The sequence below is a fragment of the Amblyomma maculatum genome, chromosome 6 (genome assembly GCF_055883805.1).
Source record: "Amblyomma maculatum isolate TAMU_Amacu chromosome 6, ASM5588380v1, whole genome shotgun sequence".
Lineage (NCBI taxonomy): Eukaryota > Metazoa > Arthropoda > Arachnida > Ixodida > Ixodidae > Amblyomma > Amblyomma maculatum.
The window spans coordinates 63181285-63208342 of NC_139349.1; the positions used below are offsets into that span (position 1 = coordinate 63181285).

Sequence of the window (27058 nt, forward strand, 5' to 3'; positions counted from 1 at the left end):
ATGGCTATATTAAAGAGAGTCGGAGAGAGGACAGCTCCCTGTTGAGTACCTTGTGCACGGAGGGAAATGTCGCTGAGGAAGTACGGGCCGAATGAAATATGATCGCGTTACGGTTACTGAGGAAATCACCAACGAAGTTGTACATTTGTCTTCCAACACTAACGGATTGAAGGTTCGTTAAGATAGCCACATGGGTAACTTGATCAAAGACCTTATTGATGACTGCCGTCAATATGGCTTCGGTGTCCTTCGTTTTGGATTCTAGTATATGATGTTGTAATTGTAGGAATATGTCCTGTGCAGTCAAACCTGGTCTGAAACCGAACATACTGGTAGGCAGGACCTCATTATCTTCCAAGTAGTTGCTCGGTCGCCTCTGAACAACAAGATCGAAGAGTTTGGCTAGGCATGAAGTAAGTGAGATGGGTCGGAGATTAGTCTGGTGGAGCCGCTTTCATGGCTTTGGAATAGAATTAGCTTTCGCTGTTTTCCACTGAGGAGGTAGGGAGCCATTTTGCCAGCAGTCATTAAAATAGGCTCTTAGGGCTTGAATGGAAGGGGAGTTCAGGTTTCGTTGTGCCCTGTTCGTGATCCTGTCGAGTCCTGGGGTGGAGGATGTGTTCAAATTTTGAAGCTACGCCCATAGTTCAGCCTAACATAGAGCTTGGGGCGCCTTCGTTGTCGGGGTGCATTTGAGATAGGAATGGTGGAAGGTAGAGGTCTCTAAGTTATTGTAGGAGGTCTTGCGGTTTGACCATGCTAGTGTGAATGAGTTTGCCGAGGTTGCGACTGTGATGTTTTGGATTTTTTTGGGTCTTGAAGGGGTCTATATGGGCGTCATGCTTGAGAGAGACATGTTTCCATTGAGACGAGTGCATATCGTTTCCCAATTTTATCTGTCTTGGGCGGCTGCGTGTTTTGCTATTTCTACATTCAATCTGCAAAACTTTCTTTTAAGAGTTCGGTTCCATCGCTGTGTATGCTAGCAGCGCTCGAGCCCTGTCTTTGCCTCCCGCAAACGGAGGAGCCATGCGTCTACCGCATCGCTGGGGCAGTCCTGTGGGGTAGAGTGAGTTGCAGCTCGTATATCCTGTTCAGTTTAGTGGTCCATGTCCCTATGTCTGTGATGGATGTGTGCACTCTGTTGTTTTAGCATTTTATAAAAGATTCCCAGTTTGTGATAGTTGCGTGCTTGGGAAAAGGTTTGCTGATTTGACAGTGAAGCGTAATTTCAATTTTACAGTGATCGCTGCCAACGTTTTCGTAAGTGTTGCATCATGTGGCATCTGAAATTAAGTGCGTAAATGTAAGATATGGTGTGGTGTCCCTGCTCACATTTGTGCCCACACGAGTTGGGTGATCCGAGTCAGTGAGAATGGTGGTCTTCTTGCTGTGCAGCTAGCCAGATTCGGCATCCACTGGGACTGTCGGTAGGGCACCCCCATTTTGTGTGTGGGGTGTTAAAGTTCCCTACAATTAACAGGGATTGTTTTCGCGCGAGTCGTTTGACTGCTGAGAAAATGCCGTCGAAGTTTGGAAGACCCCTTTAGGGGGCTATAAAGGTTGAGAATAAAGATATTTTGGGATTTTGGGTTAGTGGGAACGAGCTCAATGCAGAGATGCTCAATGTCGCTGACGGGAAGGGCGTGCACCACTACGGGGCATGTTCTCTTCACGAGATCGGCTACGTTGTGTGGTGCATCCGATAACGGCAGATAGGACATATATGGGCACCGTGTAGGTCTTATTTAAAGAGAGAGAGACAGAGTTAAAGATTCCTCTCTGCTTTCTTCTTAACCTTTTTAAACATGACACATACCCACATGGGGGAATGGCTAAGGTGAAGTGGTTCGTGCTTTACTCTTCCCCCTCTTTTTGTAGCGAGAGCTACATTGGCTGCAAAGTCATATTTTCGCTGTGGCGATGGCCGCACTGTGGTTGCACCGCTCCTTGCGCCGTTGCATTGCAACCGCTGCCTCACCATCTGGCATGGCGTCAGAGAAGGGCGGCGCGCTTCGCACCTCGCATGACGTCAGACAGAAAAGCCGCGCGCCGCGCCATCTGGCGTTCATAGGGAAGGAAAGGCGAAGTATCTGTCACACTTGCCCTGTGGACGCCTGAACTGCGTTGTAATGGAAGGGAGGAAGGTGGGAGAGAAAGTGGAAAGAGAGAAAGACGAACCGTAGTGGAGGGCTACGGTGTAATTTAGATCACCTGAGGATCTTTGACGTGCACTCATATCGCACAGCACACGAACGTCTCTCCGTTTCGCCTTCATCGAAACGCAGCCGCCACCATAGCGATACTGATTGCTGATTTATTTATAGGAAGGGAAAGGCGCGGTAACTGTCTCACTTGGTTTCTGTGGACACCGCAACCGCGCCGTGAGGGAAGGGAGGAAGATGGGAGTGAAAGTGGAAACCATAGCGTTAAAAGCGCCTCATAGTAGCAGCAAAGAGAGAATGAGTGTAAGAAGGCGAAGAGAGCAGCGGAGTAGCCCGAACAGAGAGAGGAACGCCTTGCCAAGCGATGATACCAGCCTGCCTATCGTAATAGACTGAGCATAGCAGCCGAAATGGGGCCTATGGAAGAGTTCAGTCAGCGGGAATCAACAGAAGAGGATCTGAAGGCACGTCATGAGACTGATCACTCCATTCGAGTCTTCGAAAATGCATCTGCGACCCGGACATTTGAAGCAGACTTTATGATCACTCCGTTTGGGCACCTGTGTAGTGTGCGCGAGAGACTGTGACACCAAATGGATTTGACACCGGTGAGTAATCCAATGTATGAGACTGCGTTTGGAGATTCTGCCTAATCAAAATGCTATATAGACAAAATTGAGACCACTGCATTCTACTTCACAGATCATCGGACAGTCTTCGTCTCTGTAAAGCAAAAAGAATAAAAGATGTGTATACCCAATTTCTGTATTGCTAAGCATACATGATCACAACAAGCTCAGACAGGGAAACATACCTCTCGCTACGTATATACTGGTATAGCTGAGCTAAGCTACTGCCAATTCTTTTTCTCTCGCCACGCCCCTGTTAGCGGCAAAGAAGAAAGAAGACGAAAGGTCATGGCTTCTGCCAGGCTAACAGAACCGCTGCCGGATCAACTCGTCTCACAAAGGGTTACAGGCAATGTCCCTGAGCCGGTGCCGCTACCGCATAAGGCCGCAGGGAATCCACGTCGGAAGCGGCCCCTGCGTTCTAATCAGCGAGTCAAGTACTGTCTGCCAAATGTTACGGAAGAAACTCCCGTGGACACCAAGGTATTCGCAGTGGACTCTCGCTTTAGAGCAGGTGTCGCAGCTCCCACCGGGTCCCCCGTTTTTTCCGAGCCATCAGCGGCCAAGTGCAGCGAAGAGCACAAGGACACCTCAAGCGAACCTAACAACATCGACTGGCAAGTGGGTTTTGTGTGCGTAGCTCTGTTTGTCTTCACGACAGTCGCCTTTTTTGTAGGGGTACTGCTAGAACCGGAGTACAGCGCCACCAAGCGTTTCCCGACGTCTTACACGAACGCCACGTTTGACGGAGGCAGTGGGCGTCAAAGTACACGTAGCGAGGTACCTTCCGATGTGGAAACCTCGGCAAATGATCGCTCGAGGCCGGCGACTGTCGACGCAAGGAGTCCAAGGTCCCATATCGATGCAAACTGGTCGCAACCAACGGAGGCTTCCCTTGAAGACACCCTAACTTACTCGAGCCCTTCGATCTTGGATCAAATCTAATGTTTACGGTATCTTTGACGGACCTGTCCGGCACTGCATGTTTCGTGAACATTGTGTGAGGCCCTGTTAATCGATTTATTGCAACATAAAGAATCAAAGCGGTGAATGGTGCTTTTGTTTAGCCATAAACAAGAGCAGGTCAAAACAGCCTGTCCCGCGTAGAAAAACACAATTCAGTGCAATCTTTTATGGCTTCAGTGGGTATGGTAGAATCTACATAGTTATCTTTTTCATAAATACGCATGTTTATTGTTCAGCTCAAAGTAGTAATGATGGAAAAATACCAACCGGAGCAAAACTTCTTGAGCCGACTGGTATTTTTTTTTTTTTTTTTTCAAATTGTGGTCTGAACTTGTTCGCTTTGCTGGCCGCGGAATCATCTCACTGCAATATTTATTCTAAGTCAAAATGAGATTTTGCATAGATTCAAGTGAACTATGTGCGCGGTTTGTACTTTCAAAGCTGACATATTCGGCGCGGAACAGACATGACACGTGATTATATTGGTTTTGGAAGGAAGAGTAATGACGAAAATAATGAATCAAAATAGATCTTTTTCGGGAATAGACGTCTCCCTGGTGTAAACACTATGACGCCAAAGAGGCGTTACTGGCCGGACAAATTCGGCCACTTTCGCTTCTGAACCGGTTTTTCCTACATAAATTGCTCCCTCGTCGCCTTTGCTGTCCCGATTATGCGTGCCTCGCCTTTGAAACGCCTTGCTGAACCGGTTTTTTCTACATAAATTGCTCCCTCGTCGCCTTTGCTGTCCCGATTATGCGCTCCTCGCCTTTGAAACGCCTTGATAGATAGGTGCATTTAGTCAGCTTTCAACCTTGCAAATCCATGTTTACCGAGGCTGGAGCTATCACATGTCCTTTATTTTTTCTTGGTCCGCGGAATGCGCGCTCCATTTTAGAAAGGCTAACCTACAAAGTGTATTACGTCAGGAGAACACGTGACATATCCGAGCGCAGCGATGGGCTCAGCGGCAGCTACGTATGATTATGTGCAGACGTACGTGTCTAGACAGCTCCTCGTATGAGGCTAGGATAAATCCACAATCGACGCCATTTGTGTCTACCGTTGTGAAAAATTCCCACTAGCAGAGATTGTAACCACGGAAATATGGAAGAAGGAGTGATGGCGGCAGCGCAGGCCCAGCAGAGCAGTCACAGGGGAAGGGGGGGGGGGGGGGGCAGATTGAGCAGACTTCAGTTTCAATAAAATTTTTGATTTCTTCCAGAAACAATGTGTCCAGAAAATGGGCTCAGGGCTGGAACTGATCTCGACAGTTTGACTTGGCCTACGACCCCCTGTCGGGCAGTCGGAACAGCGTTTGGAGCAATAATGGCAAGAACGTTAAGGAGAACCCCGCTAAACTGTTTCCTCACCTTGTGGTATTCAGTTAAGCGTACTTGCGAACTGTAAGCTTTACTATCCACTAACGTCTCGGGTCACCTGGAAGCAGCTTAAAATGAGATTCTGGCTCTATCAGCTCACAATGCTACCTACAAGCAAGAAATCGGAGAAAATTGTGAAGTATTTGCTATGGGGTAATTGTTTGAAAAAAGAAAGATTTCAAAAACTGAGCAGTAAGCGGTTTGCTTGGCTATAAGTACGGATATACAAGAAGCAATATTTAGTACTCGTTTAGCTAAGTATTGCTTCCTTTAGCTTTACTTTGCCGCGTCTTGCCGCGTTTAAAATACGGTTTGCTTCATTTAACGTCACCTTCTACTTCTCATCATTGTCATCATACCCACCAGTAGTAGCATCAGCACAGCGACGATGAAGTGACTGATTGGCTAGGCGGGGAATCGAAGCGCGCTTAATGAAGACGACACCCTAAGAGAAGTGGGAAAACCTAGGAGCATGGTATGCACAGAAACTGGCTACAGATGTGGCGTAGTGGTCTAAGGTATACTGTGCCTCGATAGCAGCGCCGAGGAGCGAGTTAAGGCGAAGCTAATTTCTTTGGTACGGCTTGGATTCGAAACCCTCTGGCGGTGAGCTTTTTGCTAGCGCGGTTGCTCAGATGCTTCAGAGCGACCTTGGCAAAATCCAAGAATGCGAAAATGCTTCTGCACAAACATAATTAGCGGTATTAAAGAAATATTATTCCTTTAAAGAGTCTGAAAACACAATCCAAAAGACAACATATAGATGACCAATTATATGTGCAAGTGAAAACGAGATTTGAACTTCCGTCGTACGCGTTCAGAAAAAGCGCATGAGCCGAGTGTTCGCTTATATTGTTATTTACTGATAGCTTAAAATAAGCAACAATGTTTAGGGCTTCTAATTATGTTCCTGCCCGTTGTCACAATTTTTTCCCCCGCTAGATGAAGCAGTTGGCCTCCTGCGCTGTACCATTCACTTTTGGAAAACACATCTCCTCTTCTAATCGCACTTCGAGTTGTTGGTAGAGAGTTTACACGCACGTAAATTTGAACGGGAAGAGGGATGGGGCCAGGCAGACGGGAGCCCTTGAGCTCCGGTGGTCTTCGCAGCTCACCTACATGCCGCACTTGGATGACTACGCCTGAGCTGCACTTTGAGATAATTTGCTTTCGCCCTATCCTATGCCGGTCGTACCGGTTACCTCTGCTGATAGAGCAACTGCCCCGGTAAGGCTGTGACCACAGGTCGAAGCCTGGACAAGGACGAAGTTTAAAACTACAAAGTTTATGTGGGAACGTTTCTTTCTAGACACATGACTGTACTTGGGTGTATGTTAATAATCGTTCTCTTAAACTGGATTGTGTGAAAAAACAAACCAGTACGAGAGGCGTAGCAATGCATGCATGAGGTTACCTCGCTTAAGCAGGTGAGACAAGGCCGTTCTGTGCCGCCTTCATGTCGGAATAACTCGAACTGGTTTTGGGGGCTGGGAGGGGGGAGGGATAAATGCAGATATACCTGTTGCAAGCTGCACGCTACAAGAAAATGACCCTCGATTGCTACTCCTTATAATGACGGCAATGATTAAGAGCCGATGAACTAATGTAAGGTCCAGAACTTTGTCCACATATTTGTCGTGATTCTTGTGCATGGTCTAAAGCTGAAGGTAGCACATCATGGTTAGGAACTGTCCAACATGTTCTGAGACCAAGACGGCAGTCTTCGATCAGAAGGCACTCCGCTAGCTCACGAAGCTTTACAGGGCAGGGCAGCCTTGTAGTCAGCACCTGACGGTTGTCTATAGAGATGGAGGAATGCACAGAAATGCACAGATGTACTGTTTAACGATTCTGTCAATTGCCTCAGCGTTTTTATCTTCCGCTTTCAAATTGCTGCGACAGATTGTTGCTGGTACTCATTAGACAGCAAAATGAAGAGATAACCTTGAAGAAATAAAGTTTCCCATTTAAACATTAAATTATTAAATTGGCATAATTGTATGGTTTGTTTTGCTTAAACCGAATACTCTAACCCATTTTGGGTTAGGAACACCAGTTGATTTAAGTCTAATGGGAAGATGCGAGAACAAATGAATAAATGATTGAATGAAAGTTTATTATTTCCAATGAAATACAGGAAATGGGCTTCGAATAAAGGTGGAAGGGCATTTTGGGAGTTGGCCGAGGCTCGCAAAAGCAACTGTAATAGAACATACGCGCACTCATAGGAAAATTTCAGGGCATAATAACATAAAAAAATGAGAAATTGGGAACTCAGGTTGAAAACTAGGGAAGTAGTAAGTCACCAATGACTCCATAAAAGTACACCGCATCGTGGTTAGACCTTAATATAAGCAAATACTTAAGCATGTGTGCTTACCTGGGCTGGAGGAAGGAACGGCTGAGCTGCTTTAATGAAATAAAATTTAAAACCTTTCATTGTTGTTGTAGAAAGGGGTAGAGTCTTTATTCTACGATAATTTAATACATGCATGGCGAATCGAAGGCTCTGGTTGCCGTATGATATCCTCACTCGAGGAACGTCCCATTCTTGTTGGCGTGTGGTGAGGAAGCGTTTTTCTCTGCGTAAATCGAGCGAGACATTTCGGAAAGTCTTGTACACATTGCGGCGAAAATTTGACGCTGTGCAATAAGCGATACACATACATTCGTAGCATGCATACAAATAATCCTATGCTCTGTAAATAGACTGCCGTGAGTACTGTAACAGGCTCCTGCGATGCGATGAGTAACTGCCTTTTTTTTTTGGGGGGGGGGGGGGGGGGGAGGCGAGTATGATAATTAGCTTTTTTCTAGGCGCAGTACCGAAACGAGGTTACAGTAATTTACGCATGATTGAAGCAATGCGCGGTAAATTGCAAGCTTATATTTCGGGAAAATTCAGTCCAACTTTTAGGATGTGGTCAGACAATCCTATGCGATAGTAGAAAAGGACGCCTAGAAATTTAATCTTTGCCGCAATTTGTATGGTTTTATTTTCAAGCCTTAGGTCATTGCTAATGATATCTAGACTAAAAGGTCGGATAGTTGGGGGGCCAAGCCATTAGCTTTAGACCGTTGATGCATGGCTCGGATAAGATTTCGACCGTAATAACTTCATCAAACCGCTATGGAAAATCTTGCGTGATCAGCGGTGAGAGTGTAACTTATGCTTTAGGACTTGGAATGCCGTTTGCATAGACGTTATAGTGAAATGGATGTATCGGGTTAATTTGTGGGATAGCTCATTAAATGAAAACGGGACCAGACATGTAATCGTCGATCGTAACAATCTACTTATGCATTCTTAAGCAAGACTGAAAAAGTTCAATAGAAAGTCGATGTATAAGTTTACAGAGTAGTGTGTTTTCAATCTTGTGATTAAGAAGGTTGCAAGTTTTTGGTAAAGCCGATGAAAGTGAGAAATATGAGGTTTCTGGCTTCCACATGTGTGGAACTAATTTCCTGACCTCTTGCACTTCTTTCGAGATCCGAATTATCACTTGGTTAATAAATGATGCCCAGAAAAGAGCCCTTGAATTATAATATTACTTTTTCGAGAGCCTTTGAGAACATAGGAATAACAGAAATCTGCTGATAATTTGTCAGCTGGTTCTTATCGCCTCCTTTGAAAATAAGTTACTTTTTCACTTTTCATTTTTTTTTTTTGCGGTAAAAGTGTTTGAGTCAGCAACAAATGAAATATTACGCAGCTTAAATACGGCTCTAACAAATCCGCAACTAAATGACTTTATTTATAAGCCATCAATTTAGGTTCCTTGTGACACTGAAGCCTTCCTCACTGCCCGATAAATGGAAAACAAAAGTATATTTTAATCTGTAAGCAAGACAACACAGAGCCTAAAGCTTGTAAAGGAATATTTTAATTTGTTTGCCAAAAACGATTGGGAACAGGTGATTTAAGCTATCGATCACAAGGTAATTCAAGTGATCATTTGTACTCTCAAGACACAATTCCTTCACATGCTGCAAAAACATTTTCAGGCCTTTCCTGTTATCGAGACATAATACGAAGGGAAGAAACATTTAGATCTTCGCACATTATTAGTTAGCCTGTTGCGATATTTTTGTTTCCGAATAAATGACATCTTTATGGTCAGTTGCGTTACTGTAAGAAAATTCGCATGCTAGGCCTACATGCAGAGTTGTCACGGTCAGCGTTTCCCTCTAGAGCAATGTGCGGTGGCTCAAGGTAGCAGCAATTCTTTTTTGGCATTCTCAAAACTCTTTGTCTTGTGCTGTAGCTAAAATTATGACGAATGTGTCATCCCAAATGAGGAACGAAACTCATTACTGGCTCACTCTAATAAATATCGGACAACGCAAGGGTGAGAAACGCTCTTTATATGTAACATGCGCAGCTTACGAGAGTTGACGCCAGTATAACTGTCACACAAGTCATATTGCACAATAGCCCTGACAACGGCGGGCTTTTTCAGGATTTAAGTCGGCAGTTTTGGGCTCTTGGGCCTTCTCTACTGGTCAGGTGCGATTTTAAGGGTAAAATATCGTGGGGGAGAGGTAGCGCAGCTATAGTACAGACAAATAAGCGTGTTAGCAGTTAGCCCGCAGCTCCAGAAAGGTAAACGTTTTAATATGTAGCTTGCCGAATTGCTTAAAGTGAGAGAGTGCACAGTACGTTCAGTGTTCACAATAAACAGCGGTGGAAAAAAAAATGCAAAGATACGCCCCCAACAATGTTCAGATTCGTAATAAAAGTTGTAAAATTGTTCTTGAAGCGAAATCAACAGTTCATCATGCAGAATCTGCAGTCTGCTGCTGCGCTAGTGTTTTGCGAATGATAAGCAAGGACGATGTTTTTAATATTAACGAACTCTGCATTGTCTACATTGTGAATAGTGATACTAAAAATGATACATCATGCTCCACTGTTTGCAAGAAACATGTCCTCAAAACATGGCGCAACGAACGAAATTTTCAGCATCGGCTTCGGGTGCGAATGTTCCTGTAATGCTCAGTGACACAACGCTGAAGATCAGTATATCTGCGTTGATCTGCGGGAGCACGCACGATGAAAGTTATATAGCAACATGGGGTGGGGGACAGTTGGGGGGGGGGGGGGGAGGAGATATTAAGGAGTCTGCGAGAGTCAACGTTGTTTTCTTCATGTTCGCACAACTTGTAATTGGAAAGGTGCTCGCGTCGTCAAGCGACATAACCGTCACCATGGCTGAAGCAGAAACGCTGTCGCTGCCGGCACCAAGAAATCTCAAAATTGGCCGCAGCTCTGCAAGGGGCTCATGGAAGCGTGCGGATCGCAATGAAATTCCGTAGCAAACTCCGGCAAATACCTCAACGGAGCGTCGCACACCGTATCCGGGTTCCCTTTCGTACTGCCTCGGCACTTGTGATAACACAGCGCGATGAAGAGCAGCTGCGTTCCGCTGTACTCCTCCATTCCCAAAAGTGGCCAATCATACGAGGCCACGCTTTTGTAGGCATCCACAATAGCGCCCATACCGAAAGCCTCGGCCCCAGAGTCGACGGTTCTCTCCTCTCCGGCGCGCGCAAGATCACGGACGCAGTCGAGCACCATGTCGACTGTCCTGGCCGTCACTGGACCCGCTGCCTCGTAGGCTTCGATGAAGAGCTTGCCCAGTGCTCTGCTCACCACCGCCCCGAGGCCGCCATAGTTGGTGGCCAATGTGAGGTCATCGTGGAACAATGGGAAGGACAGTGCGTAAGGCATGAGCTGGAAGTCTCGCTCCTCAGGTAATACCAAGTAATAACGAAGTCTGTAGGCGACATAGGGTATGCCGAAAGCATCCGAGGCGCCACCAAACAGCTGCGTGATTTTTCGCCAGTTGTCCACTAGCGAATCAGACATGTCCGGCAGGTCGCCAAGGGTCGACGTCGAATTCGAAGGGGCGAAGTTTCGAAACACCACATCTAGCGAGCTCCAGTTAGAGACAACAGTGATGTCCCGGTCACAGTGCGCCCATCCGAACAGTCGTTTGCGAAATGCTTCGCGAACGGACAAAATGGTCGTCTGTACGTCTTTGGCGGCGTCGCTCTGAAGGATGTCGACGTTGTAGCTCGAAAAGAATGTGTGTGTTGACAGGGACATGGCACGACTTAAACAGAAGGCTCCATGATAAACCATTGCCTTCGTGGGGCTGTTGTCGTAGAAGTTCGAGATCAAATCTTGGTTAGCGTACAGGGCAGCTACCTGCACAGTGCACCAGGACACGAAGTAATGTAAACTGCCCTCGCCCAGCTCCTTCCAGAGCTCCAGCACTACCCTTAAGTATTCGGAGGAGGTTGTCGTCAGATTTATGCCATTGGGGAAAGTGATATTCAATCTGGCGAGGGTATCCAACCAGCGGTCCACAGACAGGCGCGTACCATTTACATCTTCCAGCTGCGATGGAACACTATCACGTCCGTGAGTAAAATAGGGCTTGGAGAGCCTCCCTATGCAAGCATTTTCGATGTTGACTGTCTCTTTAAAGCTGACTGTTCGTGGGCTGCGTTCGGAAGGTTCTCGCTGGAAGTGGTGTTGCAGATGCTCGAAATAGGTAACTTTAGAAGCTTCCGCCTTGAAGCCGCCGGCTTTGTCAATGACGAATAAGAATTCCCGACCAGCTTTGATTACGAGCGCATCCTCATTGTGAGATCGGACAATGACGAAGTCGAGTACACTGCCCCACCCGAGTACCAAGGAGCTGTGCAGGAGTGTGTACAAGGCGTCAGCTTTGCTCGGCTGTAGGGGCCAGACGATACCGGCGCTTTCCAGCGCTCGCTTAATGGTTGGAAGATGGTCGCTCCTTCCATTTAAGACGTCTTCGCAGCTCAGAAATAGCTTCGCTGTCCGTTCAGCTTCGTTCTGTCCCTTGACCGGAATGTCCATGGAACGTGCGATTTGGTGCAGTTTGTCTAGGATTTCCAAGAAGTGGGTCTCACGCACACTGCTCAGGTGCTCACGTTCCCAGCCGCCGCAAACGAACTGCGTGAAGCTGTGGCACGGGTCGACCGACTTATTGATAGACTCGAGAAGGTTCGCGGAGTAGGCGCGGCAAGCTTCGGTCTTGCAAACATGATGCACCGCAATGAATTTAAGCCAGTACATTCGGATCAACAAGGTCACCAGACCAGCCAGGGTTAGTGCCATGACGAGAGCCAGGATCATTTTACCACCAGCTCGGGGAGTTTCTTGAGCCTGGAGAGATAGGTGCGCAAAGAAGAAAAAGAGCATGGTGAGGAAATATTGCACACACCAACGTCTTTACTGATGCCACTCGGGGTTAGCTCCTTATCAGATGGAAATGGAACCCACCGGGACATTTTAATCTCGAATCAGACACCCTGTCTCAGGCCACATGGGCACTTTTTTTAGAGTTTGGTTATATCGGTGCTTTATAGATATGTCGGGTGATCACGTACACAGTGTAGTAGGTTTGATGTGTGCAATAACAGAGGCACAAGTTATTGGATTCATGGTTCAGCGAGTAGATAACAGCGCATGTACGCGCATGGGGCACTGCAATGGAAGCCGCGGACTGGAGTCTAACATTGTCGTGTCATACTCTCAAGGGTGACGCTTAAGTGTACCGCATAATTTTTCCCTTTGTCCCTATTTCATTGTCTGCCAGCAGAGGAAATCGTAACTGAGCGCCCTCTTGACGAGGCGTTCCTTAGGCCATGTAGAGATAACAAAGCGAAGAGCGCGATTCCGAGAGCGAGGGCAATAAACGTCTGGCGACCCAAGAGCTTCGTGCAACGCCAATAACGAGGGTCGAGAAAGAAAAGCATCTGCGTATGCCTTTTTTTCTTAAACCTACCTCTGTGTTTGTGATACCGTTCCTTCGTTTCCTATCCGTACCCTGTTTTCTCCTTTTATCGCCGCCAATCTCCGTTTCCTTATCTTTATTTCCTGGCCGCTCTTATCGGTGACCTTGGACGGACTTCTTTAACGGAACGGTTCAGAGTTTTCTTTGTATGATGGTTCTTGCTGTAAAATTAAAAAAACAAAATTTCAAGATAGGCACCACCGCGATTAAGGCTATTTTCTGAGGGTAGATGTGGGCAGTTAGCAAATCTGTTTGGAGTTGCAAACGCACTATTCTAGCGACATGCTCCTTATTATGCAGCGGGATTTCAACCGTCTACTGGAACATAACTCTCACAGTGGTACATAGCTGTACATACTCGTGATGGCATAGCATAACCTTCTGACGTGTATCTCAGCAGTATGACTGTCTGCATTCTACAAACCGCTGGGCTAGCGTCGGTTGGCCGCTACAGAATACAACTACGCAGCACTAGCTACGGAAAGATGGTTCTTCATAGCGAACATTACAAAACGAATAATGGTATCGCACTTGGCGCTGTTACACACACACACACACACACACACACACACACACACACACACACACACACACACACACACACACACACACACACACACACACACACACACACACACACACACACACACACACACACACACACACACACACACACACACACACACACACACACACACACACACACACACACACACACACACACACACACACACACACACACACACACACACACACGCACACGCACACGCGCACACACACACACACACACACACACACACACACACACACACACACACACACACACACACACACACACACACACACACACGCACACGCACGCACGCACGCACGCACACGGATATATATATATATATATATATATATATACATACGGATAATGGTATCGCACTTGGCGCTGTTACACAGACACACACACACGCACTCACACGCACGGATATATATATATATATATATATATATATATATATATATATATATATATATATATATATATATATATATATCCGTGCGTGTGAGTGCGTGTGTGTGTGTCTGTGTAACAGCGCCAAGTGCGATACCATTATCCGTATGTATATATATATATATATATATATATATATATATATATATATATATATATATATATATATATATATATATACATATATATATATATATATATATATATATATATATACATATATATATATATATATGTATATATATACATATATATATATATATATATATATATATATATATATATATATATATATATATGTATATATATATATATATATATATATATCCGTGCGTGTGAGTGCGTGTGTGTGTGTCTGTGTAACAGCGCCAAGTGCGATACCATTATTCGTTTTATATATATATACACGCAAGAATGCTTTCCCTAGTCTCCTGCATTTGAATACAAACCATAAGAAAGGAAGCGCGGCTAAGCTGTCGAGATTTTGTTCTTATCACTGTCCATATTAAAGCTATGAAAACATTTAGAGTACCGCTGGGGTGGCGCAGTGGTTAGAGCGCTCGACTACAGGGCCCAAGAATGCGGAATTGAATCTCGGCCTCGGCGGCCGCTTTTCCCTGGTGACGAAAAGCAAGGTGCCCGTGTGCTGTGCGATGTCGGTGCACGTTAAAGAACCCTAGGCAGTCGAAATTTCCGAAGCCCTCGACTACGGCGTCTCTCGTACATAGCCGGAGTCGCTTTGGGAAGTTAAACCCCATAAACCAAACCAAACCAAAATTTTTAGAGGACACGTGAGCTTCACATGTAAGGGGACACGACAGTGTTATATTGACTCCTGCCTGCGGCTCCTCTTACGTATCATTTTTCGCGTACATGCACCTTGCCGCTCACCAAGTCACTGATTCCTTGATCTGCACCTCTATCTTCTCGCACAGTCCATTGTAACTCAAGCCCGTGTACTTGTGTGCTTACGTGGCCTAGATGTACAGTGTCTGACTGGAAATCCAAAGATCCAGGAGGTAGATTCTCATCTCAATTCAGTTCAGTTCAGTCGTTCAGTCGTGTCCGACTCTTCGTGACCCTATGGACCATACCACGCCACGCTTTCCGGTCTCTCACTATTTTCCTAACATCACATAACTTCATCTGCAGCGCCTCAAGGATGCCATCTAACCATCGCGTTCGCTGCCTACCCCATATTCTCATCTCACCCTACACCATCTCAAGAAAGATGAGCGAGTTCGCAGCTTCTGCCAATGCTGCCATCTCATGCCTTCCCGCGAATTGACGGAATCCACTGGGCAATGAGTGCTCGGCCATTTTACAGGCACATGCTATCTGACAACGACATGCACGTGATTATTTTATTAAAACGGCGACATGGTCTTGTGCAGAACGTCTTTAAGGCGACAAATACATCCGTTTTAATGGCTTCTACCTGTCTATTGTCCGGAAAGTGCGTTAGAAAGAAGTTTGATGCTCAGATAAATTAACTCGTGTCGTCCATATCAATGGGGGTTGTATAAATGGGGCACGAATGCATTCCAAACGGCTGATCGTTCAGGCAACAACTTTGATAATGAACTCACGGGCTCGAAATGGCTGCGTTGGATCGATGATTGCTTGATAAAGGACCGGGCGCTTCTGTCAAAGCTTATAGTAAATGTAGGTGTCTTGGCCTGAGTACCGAATCCCGTAGCCGTGAGCAGTCTTTCAACGATGCCTGGGTTCTCCGGGCGTCGCTGAACGGGCAGGACAGACGTTGTAGTGCTGCTGGTTTTGTCCCGGTCAAAGGCAAGCGCCCTTCTTTTCACGTCAGTGTTCTCCTGAAAAAGTCGTGAGGAGCGAGTAGGCCCATGTCACAATGGCGAAAAGTATCACTAGCGATAAAATAGGCAAAATGAGGATGCCAGTCAATTAATCGGTTTACACTTGAGCAAACTGTGGAAATTAGGTATGAAGTAATTATACGGTTAATATCAGCCTTTCACGAAGGGTTGATACAGAGAGGGTAATATTAAGTGCACAGAGATTTCGCTAATTGCCATATGCTGAGATAGTTATCAAACTCCTGTCATACGTGTAATTCTCTCGTACTCGAGGCAGGTGGCTGAATTTAACGCGGAGTAGTTTTGTCTGGATGAAGACGAACCTGAAGTTGTGGAAACAGAAGACATCTATAAGGTCCGAGCAAAACTTGATGAGTTTGGCTTCAAGCACGCTGACACGATTTTTCAGTGATATGTGCACTTGCGGTTGGAAAAAACCTGTCCAGTTTTTGATCTGTGGAGTGCATCACAGGACACTTCTTTTTATTTCCCCTTCCATACGTGCGCTTTCGTATACGTAAATGCACACTTGTTCTTCCGCCCGCTCGTCAATGCAGGAAACTGCACCAGGACTCCGATTTTATAATGTTTTCATAACGAAACAGTCTCAAAGACCATTTCAACTTGCATTCCGGCGAATAATAATAATAATTGATTCGCAAGAAAGGAAAGGCGCAGTACCTGTCACACTTGTTCTGTGGACACCTGAACCGCGCCAAAGGGAAGGAAGGAAGATTAGAGTGAAAGCGGAAAGAGAGAAACAGGAGCCGTAGTGGAGGGCTCCGGAATTATTTCGACTACCTGGGGATTTTTAACGTTGTTATCGTTGTTGTGGCTGTAGGAAGAAAGAAAAGAAAATGCACGGGCCCGTCACTGGCTCTGCAGCTGAGCCACCTGCGCCGCCCCGTGCGGGCAGAAGAGAGAAAGTAGAGAAGGGAAGAAAAAGAAGAGGGAGAGAAAGACGCGCGCCACAACAGCCGCCGTCCACCACCCAAGCGGCGGCGGGTGCAATGACGGCCCACAACAGAGAAAATTTCGGTGGCAGGGCAGCCCCCGACGCAAGCTGCGCTGACCTACGTATCCCAGCCCCCTCAGGGCCCAGACCAGCCACACGTGCACTGATATCGCACAGCACACAGACGCTTCGTTTCGCCTCCATCGAAAAGCAGCCGCCAGCGGTTGGGATCAAAGAGGGGATTTGAGGCGGTGCTGGTTAAGAATACGGCTCATTCGGGTAGCATTTCAGATCTTAGTTTGGCATTAGAAGTGTGACTGAAGCCTGTCTGATTTATAATATTATCGCGTGGGCGTCGGAAGATGGAAATGGGATAGCATCGTGAGGGAAAGGGCATGCCTGCAAATTCTGCTAATTAAGGTAGCGTCATCTGGTAGGCTATTATGATTAGTGCGAAAAAAACTTGCCCATAATCGGCTGTTATGCATTGCAGCTCCACAAATTTGTGACAATTTTTTTCTTCTGAAGTATATGGCACGTGTGGTACCGAGAACAGCACACATTCGCGATACACCGTCGAGCATGCCCAAGAAATCATTCTCATTCGTGGCTTAAAAAAGAAAAAAAAAACATGATTGCAGAGGACTCTCGGTATCAGCTCACTTGGTAAGGCGAATAATTACTCATTAGCGTCCGCCTAATCTTAGCTTATTAGAGTGAAGTGTATTCATTTGTGTGTTTGCAGGACCTGTTATAATAGACTGATTAAATGTGATTGGTCCCAAAATGTATTCATACATGATGATATGCCAAAATACCGTTAAGAAAACAAGAAGTCGCATGGAGCTCACATATTTCTCGCATCAAGTAAGACAACTTATAGTGCATTCATATATCATGGTTATCTATTTATTTTATGGGGTTTAACGTCTCAAAGCTACTCAGGCCATGAGAGATGCTTCAGTGGAAGGCTCCGGAAATTTCAGCCGCCTGGGGTTGTTTAACGTGCACTGACATCGCACAGCACACAGACGCCTTGCTTTTCGCCTCCATCGAAAAGTGGCTGCCGCGGCCGGGATTAGATTAATCCAAAAATAATTGCTATTAAGAAAGATCTTTGTCGTTTGTCTTCTTTCGCTTCATTTTTTCTGTTTCATATCCGGGGCCACTCTGGTATTTATGGAAATGAATTAGCAGATTTGGCTGCTGGAAGTGCCGGCCAGTACGGCCAGGTACATGCGTCTACTCTGTCGCGACGCTGCGTATGTTCACGTTTACATCATTCATCCCTTGTTTTATGGAGCATTTATTGGCGAGAAAATAATGGAGGCACAGAATTATTCAATTGGATCCCAGATACTCTCAGTATTCCTATCATTTGTCCACCACGAAAACCTCTCATAACTTTAATTACTGGGCATGGTAGATTTCCTTTTTATTTAAAAAAAATTGGCCTATCATCGTCTTCTCTTTGTTCATGTGGGCTATTATGTGAAGACGTCCATCACTATTTCCAAGATTGCTCCATTACAGCTCCTTTTATGTCTCGTTTAAAGACACTGAGTTCGTCGGAAATTACACCGCGTAATTACCCCTCTCTTCTCAGAAATCCCGCTGCTTGTGCAGTTCTGATCCAAATGGTGCATCAAATAAGCAACACTATTCCCAATTATACACGCTGATTTTCTACCTCTCCGCACCTCCCACTCCCTCCCCCCTCCCTCTTTTTTTTTTTGAGGTTTTGTGAACATTCTTCGCTATCTTAGGAATACTCTGTTCATGTTAATAGTTTTGTTTGTAATTTGCATTACACCCTTAATTTTGTTCTTCCATTTATCATTTGAATAATTAAGAACTCTTTTGTTGGAAAATGCAGTTTATGTATATAAGTTTGGTGTTTGTTCTAAGGTTGTTTGTCTTCTGTTATTTTTATCTGTATCCATCCTTCGGTTCCTAGCAGAATGTGTTCTGCAACTTCTCTGTTTGCTTCGTCTGACAAGCTGTCTGGACATTATCCACGACGTGGCTGGCATATTTGCTGCAGCCTATTTTCTGCTTCTGTTGTTCACCAGCACCAGCGGAGACCCGTTGATCCTGTGCTTGAGTCCGACTGTGGGAGGGGCGAGGGTCTCGCCGGAGGGTTCTGAAGACCCCCTACCACGCTCTGCTCAGGGGAGGGCTCCGTGCTCCTTTGTTGAGCATGAGTGCTTTGGGCATGCCCGCTATGCTCGCCTTTAGGTGCAACACTATGGCGTGGAGCTTTCAGCCCCTTATGCCGAACGGCTATGCTCTTATGAGGCACTGTGTTCACTTGCCTGAGCAATACATGAATACGTTGTGGAGGTCTGAGTCACTCCCGCCTGTCGGATTTTCCTTATTGTGGCAGAGTCATACCGACACCACGCACCTTTCTTCACCAAGGTTTGGGCCCAAGAGGTCGACAAAGGCTCTTAATGGGCATGCCCTTTACAGCGCATCTGCTGTCTTCCTCTTTCTTATGCAGCACTGGACTATTTTCTGATATCAGCTGTATTGTATAACATTTTTCTTCTGTCTTTTTCTTTTCTGTTTTCTTTTCCTTTTAAATCAGCCATTTGGTAATTACTAATGTACTTACTATTACTTTTCTTTTCTCTGTTCACCTCTTTGTGGCCAATTTTTATGTATACATTTATCCGCATTTTCCATTTTCATGTTACCTTAATTATCTTCCATAGACCAGTATATTATATTTTCAGATTTCAGAATTCAGTTTTTTTTTCTTTTTTGTGTGTACGTAATTTACAGCTTTCTCCCAACCGATTCGGACAGAATTTTATTCTATAATTTCATAGTAATGGACGTCTTCTCAAGCTGTCAAGGATTTTATGCGTGCTGTTTTGTGTTTCTTTGTGCCTCCATTAGTTTCGTATTCGCGAAGTTTTTCATTACTATTTTTTCTCATTTCATTGCAGACTTTGGTAACCGCTTTATATACATATATTTATTTTTTCTAGGCTGAAGTGTGTTTCGCATATTCACTTTAAAGTTATATTTTTTGCGAATTGGCTAATCCTTAATGCACAATTTTTATATTTCTGTTCTCTCTTCTTTTGCAGTTTCTGGCTACCCACGGACATTTTCTTCTCTGCTTCCTTCTTTCCTGGACTTCTTTATCTTTTTGTGCTTTTCTTTCGTTTTTTCTTTCTTTCTTTATCCTTTTTCCATTTCATATATCTATCTATTGTAACTAGGCAGATGTGATCTTTGTTTCCTTTTGTATCTTTAATGTACATTTTTTACATTTTTATGTCTATGTTTTTTTTTCATTTAAAATATATTTTTTTTATTTTGGGCGTTTAGCTCCTTTTCTTTTATATTAAATTGGATTAAGCCTGGCAAAGCTTTGCTGGTCCGGGCTCCCTCTCTCTTTCTTTTACATTTTTTTCGTCATATTCTGAGAGGAATAATAAAAGGTGAAAAAAGGGATTCGATCCCGCATTCTTGAGCACAGTAGTCGAGCGCCCTAACCACTGCACCCCCACGGCGCGGATATCATGAATTTCTGTCGCCGTGTTCGCTGCGTTTATTTATTTAATCCATTAATCTACGGCGCCGCATAACGCCTGCATACGTCCTTAAGGAAGATAAATGATGATACTTTGGTAGCATTTTTCTCGCTTCTCTCGTGGAAATGGGCTTCCAATGTCACTGCTGTTCACATATCTCGGCTTCCCTAAAGCAAGAAACTTTATTTTATTGGGCGAAGGCTGGCCTGACCCGCGGTACGGACCGCTGCGAGCTCTTTAACAACCAAATCCGAAATTTCTATAGCTTAGCGGCGGTGCTGAGAGAGTGTGATCAACGCTGCTCGTCTCTCTCCATGAGCTCTTTTTCATGGTCACACTAGAACCGTCCTGAAAATTTTGTCCCCGCAAACCGAATGGCGTAAGTCACTGAATGCTTCGGGCAAAATCGTGTGAACACTTTCCTTCGAGTGTGCTTCAGAAAAATCTTTTCCTTCTATTTTCAGTGCGGGCGTACCGCAAACACCTTGTACTCACTAAAGAGCCCGTTCCCTGTTCATGTTTCTGCTCACGATAATGTGCAAATAAAAGGCGTAAGGGACAGCGTATGCACAATAACTTAAACATCTTCTTACATGGCTTTTGTTGTCACATTCACAAAGCACTCATTGCCACGATAAGAGTAAGTGCATGGAAAGAAAATAAAATACACCAAGTGGGAAACACGAGTAAAGTGTGTCGTTGCGTTCGTCACACTCAAACGCACTCAGCGTATGTTCTGTTTCGAAAAACCAGCAATGAAATAATAATAGTAACATGCAGAGGCCATGCCAGTGTGGGCCGTGGTAATTGAAACCATGTGGCTAACTGACTAATAAATCATTGATACAGTGTAAAATGCGGAATCACAGGAATGATAAGCCTCGCAAGCGCCCTGAAGCCTTTGCTGCGGTTCTGCCATTTACGCCTCTAAAGGATTTAATGAGTCATCAGGCGTTAATTAGTTTATTTATATATTTATATTGTTAGCGTCCTTTAGAGGCTGTTACAGGAATGGTTTCCCGCCGGGGTGGTGCAGTGGTAAGACGCCCGACTACTGGAGGCGAAACGAAGAGGCGTCCGTGTGCTGTACGATGTCAGCGCACGTTAAAGATCCCCAGGTGGTCGAAATTCTCCGTAGCCCTCCACTACGGCTCCGCTTTCTCCCTTTCCACTTTCACTTCCTCCCTTCCCTTACGGGGCGGTTCAGGTGTCCACAGAAAACAAATGAGACAGTTACCGCTCTTCCACTTCCTCTAACTCAATCAATCAATCAATCAATCAATCAATCAATCAATCAATCAATCAATCAGTCAATCAATCAATCAATCAATCAATCAATCAATCAATCAATCAATCAATCAATCAATCAATCAATCAATCAATCAATCAATCAATCAATCAATCAATCAATCAACCAATCAATCAATCAATCAATCAATCAATCAATCAATCAATCAGTTACAGGAATGGGCAAGACTGAACACAAATGAACACGGAGAAACAAGAAACAGACAAAGGAGCTTCACACTATATGAAACACACTTCGGCCATAAAGCAGGTCACCATTTAAAGGGTCGGTATAACAAAATTTGGAGGTGATTGGTACTGCATAAAATTAAAAAAAAAAGGTGCAATGTCCCCAAATAAAGCCCTATGATACACCGATTTGATTTCCGCTGACAGTGACATTGTTTCTAGCGCAGAACCCTCCTTAACACTTGTCGCTGTGGATGCGACACATTTTTCAGTTCCATAGGTGTAAGGATGACACTTACCGTGGCGATGGGCTCGACACGATCCTGAAGGAGCTTCTCTTTTTCGTCCTGATCGGGGACTGTTGTTTCGTGAGCAGCACATGGCGCGCACGGACCAGTGGTGCTCCGTGGTTGTACGGCGGTGCTGAAAGCGAAGCTCCTCGACGGATGTGCCAGGCTAGTGGTGGACTGTGTTGGCAGGGTACGGCTCCTTACTGACGCAGGCGCCTGCGACCACGCGCCGTGCTCCGTTGTGCCGGTCGGTGCCTTTTCTGCTGCATCGGAACGCTGGGCCGAGTGACAAAACGAAGAGCACAGAGAGCACATTGACACTGTGTTTTTGTGTACGGAACGCTTTCGCTCTGAAAGCCGATAACTTGAGAGCACAGCGTGATTAATTATATCCCCAGTTTGAATCCGTTCAAGTCTTGGTCAGCGCCAGCTAAGTCCTGCTATTGACGTCATACTCGCCGCCGCGGTCTCAAAAATCTCGGACGTAAGATAGGAAAGTGTGCTAACGCCTTCACCTCATGCTGGCAAGCGGCCTGTCAGTTAACGTGTGTGACAGCGATAGAGAACACCTGATCTTTTTTTTTTTGTTTTGTTTTCGATTTCACGCCATTCGACGTTGGTTTTCTTGCAGGCGTTGGGAATGTCAAAACTGGTCGCCAGCCAGTCGCGAAGATTGAAATAAATGAAGTTCCGCACATTGTCCGCGATTGAAAATGTCTACGTGATACCTGTGCATGCAGAGGAAAGAAATCACGCTGCTCATCGGTCTCTGAAATTTTAGATCTTTGTCTTTTCGCCTACACGTACAAATGCGAGACCGAAGAGGAAGAATTAGGAGAAAACACATTGCATTGGGAGTCTTAATTTAAACGCCCAATAAATTGGTGTACGTCCGAAGACAATAAACTGTGAGAGAAAAATTTGAATGTGAATTATCGCATACTGCAACGCCGCTTCCAATATCTCAGCTATGGCAACACTATTTTGAAGGTAGGTTTAAAAAAAGGTAAAATCATTATCTTCTTAGAAATGTCGTTTACTTGTACGCACACTCTAAAGTGAAACTTGAAAACGGAGTCTGAATATTTTCTATCGCAATTTTGTAAGATTATTCGGTTCAACTATATTGAACTGTCTAATAAAACTATTTTCTGAAAACAATAGTGTTATCGAATCTCAGAGATTACAACGACCTGCACATTAGGCGGGAACGCGCTGTGCATTCATATTGTTCCTGCAGTTCATTGGCTGAAGTCATGTTACAAAGGCGTATTCGGTTTCTTTGCCTCAGAGGTGGCAACATACAACGACAAAGGGGCTCAATTACAAGACGTGTTTTCTCAATCACACTTTGTACGAAGGACACATGTCCACCCTTCCTACAGCTTGTAACGTTAAATGTATTACACGTGGTTTTGGACAACTGTACACGTTCGCCTCGCCTCTCGTCAAACGGATCGTTCACAACCTAGTTGTGCTGTTGTTCATCCCCGAAATGTTATGCTGGCAGCTTACCTTTCGTGAAGCTTTTCCCTGCGCAGAAATTGATCCTGCTCGACCCGGAACTTCTTTTGAGGAGCTTGGGGCTGCGAAAGAGTAAATAAATGGCTGCTGGGATCATAAAAAGTAGGAGGTTCAGTATTATTAAACCCTAGAAAAGGTAAACGTCACCATTAGATTAACAACATCCACTGCTGGATAAATAGCTCTCCTATCCTTTATACTATTCCTACCCTGTGTAAGCTACTTGCACATTGTCCTCGCAGAGTGTTTAATCTTATCCGCACCTGTGTATTTCTGCAACCACTTCTACGCTTTCCTTATCTGGGAACGCAATCTTTTACCCTAAGGGAACATCGACTATCTTCTCTTCCTTATAAGTTGCTTTACCTGTGTCAGCTGGTTAGTCCTTCCTTTCAACTGAAATGCAGTTAACTCGCATTTGTTCTAATAATAACTGAGCACTCCTCATTACCCCAGGTGTTACACTTTACCTCACTCATTTTCCTTTCTATAACTTGCTGTGTTTTGTTCAGTTTAGGTTGTTCCCCTTTCAATGTCTTCCATATTTCAGACCTGTAAGTGAGTAGCGGCAAATATATATTTTATACGCTTTTCTGTTGAATATTCGTAAATTGCCAATCATGATAGGGAGTACCACAATGCTGGTTACAAAGTATAAAAGAATACAATTCTAATGGTCTATTATGAATCAGCGTGGAGTTTGGTAACAAAATCGTCTTCAGTTTGGCAACAAAACCATCGTAACTTTTTCAGAAACGATTTCTGCTGGTACTTTATTCCGATGGTAAATGTGCAAGAACATAGGTGAATGGCGCATAAGTTTGGTGTAAGCACTGGGTTGCACTTTAAAGCAGTGGTCTAAATGGGGAAAGATGCGCCGGGCTTGTTTGATATGAGATTATTTGAATGGAAACGAATTGTTGTAAAGCCTGTGAAAGTGACACGACAGGTAGACAAGTCTTCTCTTGTCAAGTGAGCTTAAATGTAGGGATGATTTAATATTTGTGATGTTTGAGTATGGAGCGCATTTCCTCATGATAAACCTGGCTACCTTATGGACTCGTTCTAAGAAGTCGACGTAAAGTAGTGGTTTAAGAATTCGGCTGGGGAACGGAATGATGGTAATTGGAGTCCTGACGTGGATACGATTCACTTCTTTTTCATAATTTCTTACTACCATGGTTACATCCTGCGCAGGTCTCGTGGGTACACACCGAAGTCACTCCACTTATGAACCAATAAGGGCTTTCGCCTTAATAGTTTTACTATAATCAGTCTACCAAGCCCTAAAAAAAAATGCAGTTGTAAGTTTTACATTTTTCATAACCTTTGGTATTGAAATCCCTACGGCTCTGCCGTGGCGGCTCAGTGGTTATAAGACTCCAGTGCTGAAGTCAAAGACGCAGGTTCAATCCGGACTGCAGTGATCGCTCTTAGATGAACACGAAAAGCAATACTCCAATGTACTGTGTGATGTCGGCACAGCTTAAAAAACCTCAAGTAGTTGTAATTTCCAGAGTGCGGTGTGGGACTTCGAGCCCGATGGTTTTGACTTCGATTCCCACCCCACGCCAACTATCCAAACTTCTTTTTAATCCAATTTCTTCCCTTTGCTTACAGGGACATCTCTGAGAAGTCTGGCGTGAATCCGAACGTATTTAACCTGTTTATAAAATTGTAAGGCCCAGTTGAGGTAAAAATTTCCTTCGTGGTGGGTACGAATGGGCGGACAGATGAACAAAAGTGGAAATGTAGTGATTAAAATCGATTTCTGCGCAGAAAAGCGAGTCTTGGAATGTTAATCTAAAGGCTGATTTCGCAGCACCATTCTTATAGGAGTTGGGATATCTCACCCAGGTCATGTTTTGAAAACTCAGCATAGATTCGTCCCAGCTGTCAAGGATACATAGCACCAAGTAGCCGCGCTTAGCATTTTTTTCGCAGCGTTAGTTGGGCCCGGAGTCGATTACTTGGCTCGTTTACGGCGTTCACTGTCGGCGTTTGCGTTGTAACCGAAAACTCAAGGGGTCCGAAGAGGTCCTCATCTGTTATTGCCATCGGTATCCACCAGAGAGTTGAAGGGGACTGACTGGAATCTCACGCCGAGCTGTCGCGGATCTGAACGACGCAACATAGCATATTTGAATGATGCATAAGAGTTTATAGGTTAACAGTAGACGTATATGTATACGAATCCGGAAGCAGGTAATGAAACTGATGCAGCCATGAGAGCATGATGGCGCGAATGTGGGCCATTTTTTTAGGTGATGTGATGTAGTGATGACGACGATTCGAAATGACCAGGATGGTTTAGTCAAACTAAGACCGTGGAAAAACTACTGCTGTGATTTCCTCTCCACGGTGCATGACAAAAGCTGCGAAGGAGTTTTTTTTTTATTTTTTTTTTTAAATTCACAGTAGCTACTTTTCTGCTTCCTCCATTCGTCAAAAGTTCATGTATATTGGTCATGAAAAGCCACATCCCTCGGCTCTGTCGAATTTCCGTTTAAGGTATTGCCTAACAGGATGCGGACCATCTCAAGACTAGTGCAAATATCTAAAACGAGAACTCACCCTGTTCACACTCATGCGTTGAGTTAGGGACAACTGGCTGGCCGGGCGCCACCGACGGAACACGCGCTTGCGGGTACACATAAGCAGGCTCCACTGAAGCATGAGGCTCCGCTGGGGAGGGTGGAGCCCCTGAAGGATCGGCCACTGCCTTGTCCTTCGACCCCGCAGCGGCGTGCTGGATCCGCGAGCTCCTTCTGGTCTTGGGTTCCTTCTTGCTTGTCGCGCTACTACTAGTGCGACGTTTGGCAGGCTCCATCAAGGGCAAGCAGTTCTCTACCAAGAATAAGTGCCTGCGCTTATGGGGACAGGGGCGCCTGAAACGAGCTTCTTTCTTCTTGTGACGACACGTGCTCACGCGAGGAGTTCGCACGTGTAGAAGAAAGTAAAAAGCCAAGAGAAGACGAAGGAAGGGAAAATGATGATGGTGAAGAGCTCAGGTGAAAATGTCCAATTGGAAATTATTGTGACATACATTGATCCTATATGACCTTAACCGGATAAAGTTAGAAATCAACTTGTTCTAGATTGAGTCCAAGTGGGTGGGAAGTAGTCCGTTTACGACTGGATGAGAACCATAAGACTCTAGTTGGAAGCCACTTAAGGGAAACTAGCTGGTCCCGTTTAGGGAATAACTAAGGAAGCAGGTTGGTTCAACAGGGCGCAGAACCACAGCGGAACACGAAATTCTCGCTGTTGTAGCAGTCGGACTCCGTATAATTTCTTTGGAACTGTCTCACTTTAGTAATATGCGTACCTCCGCAAATCTACCCTTTAATTATTTCCGATAGGCACTGTGACGTTTATTGGTCACATGGGGGCGCCACCACATGTCTGAATAAAATGCACACGTGACTGGTCTACAGTCATTGCGGAGTTGGCCCTCGA

At 45.0% G+C, this 27058-nt stretch overlaps 1 protein-coding gene across 1 annotated transcript; it reads right to left on the reverse strand.

Annotated features, from left to right (window-relative positions):
- Window positions 1–10393: 10393 nt before the first annotated feature.
- Window positions 10394–26429, reverse strand: LOC146185883 (uncharacterized). Its single transcript, XM_084607940.1, has 5 exons — window positions 26174–26429; window positions 23591–23661; window positions 22085–22351; window positions 15567–15803; window positions 10394–12343 (listed from the first exon to the last, which is right to left on the reverse strand). The coding sequence occupies exons 1-5, from the start codon at window positions 26427–26429 to the stop codon at window positions 10394–10396; spliced, it is 2781 nt and encodes a 926-aa protein (XP_084464066.1).
- Window positions 26430–27058: the final 629 nt, after the last annotated feature.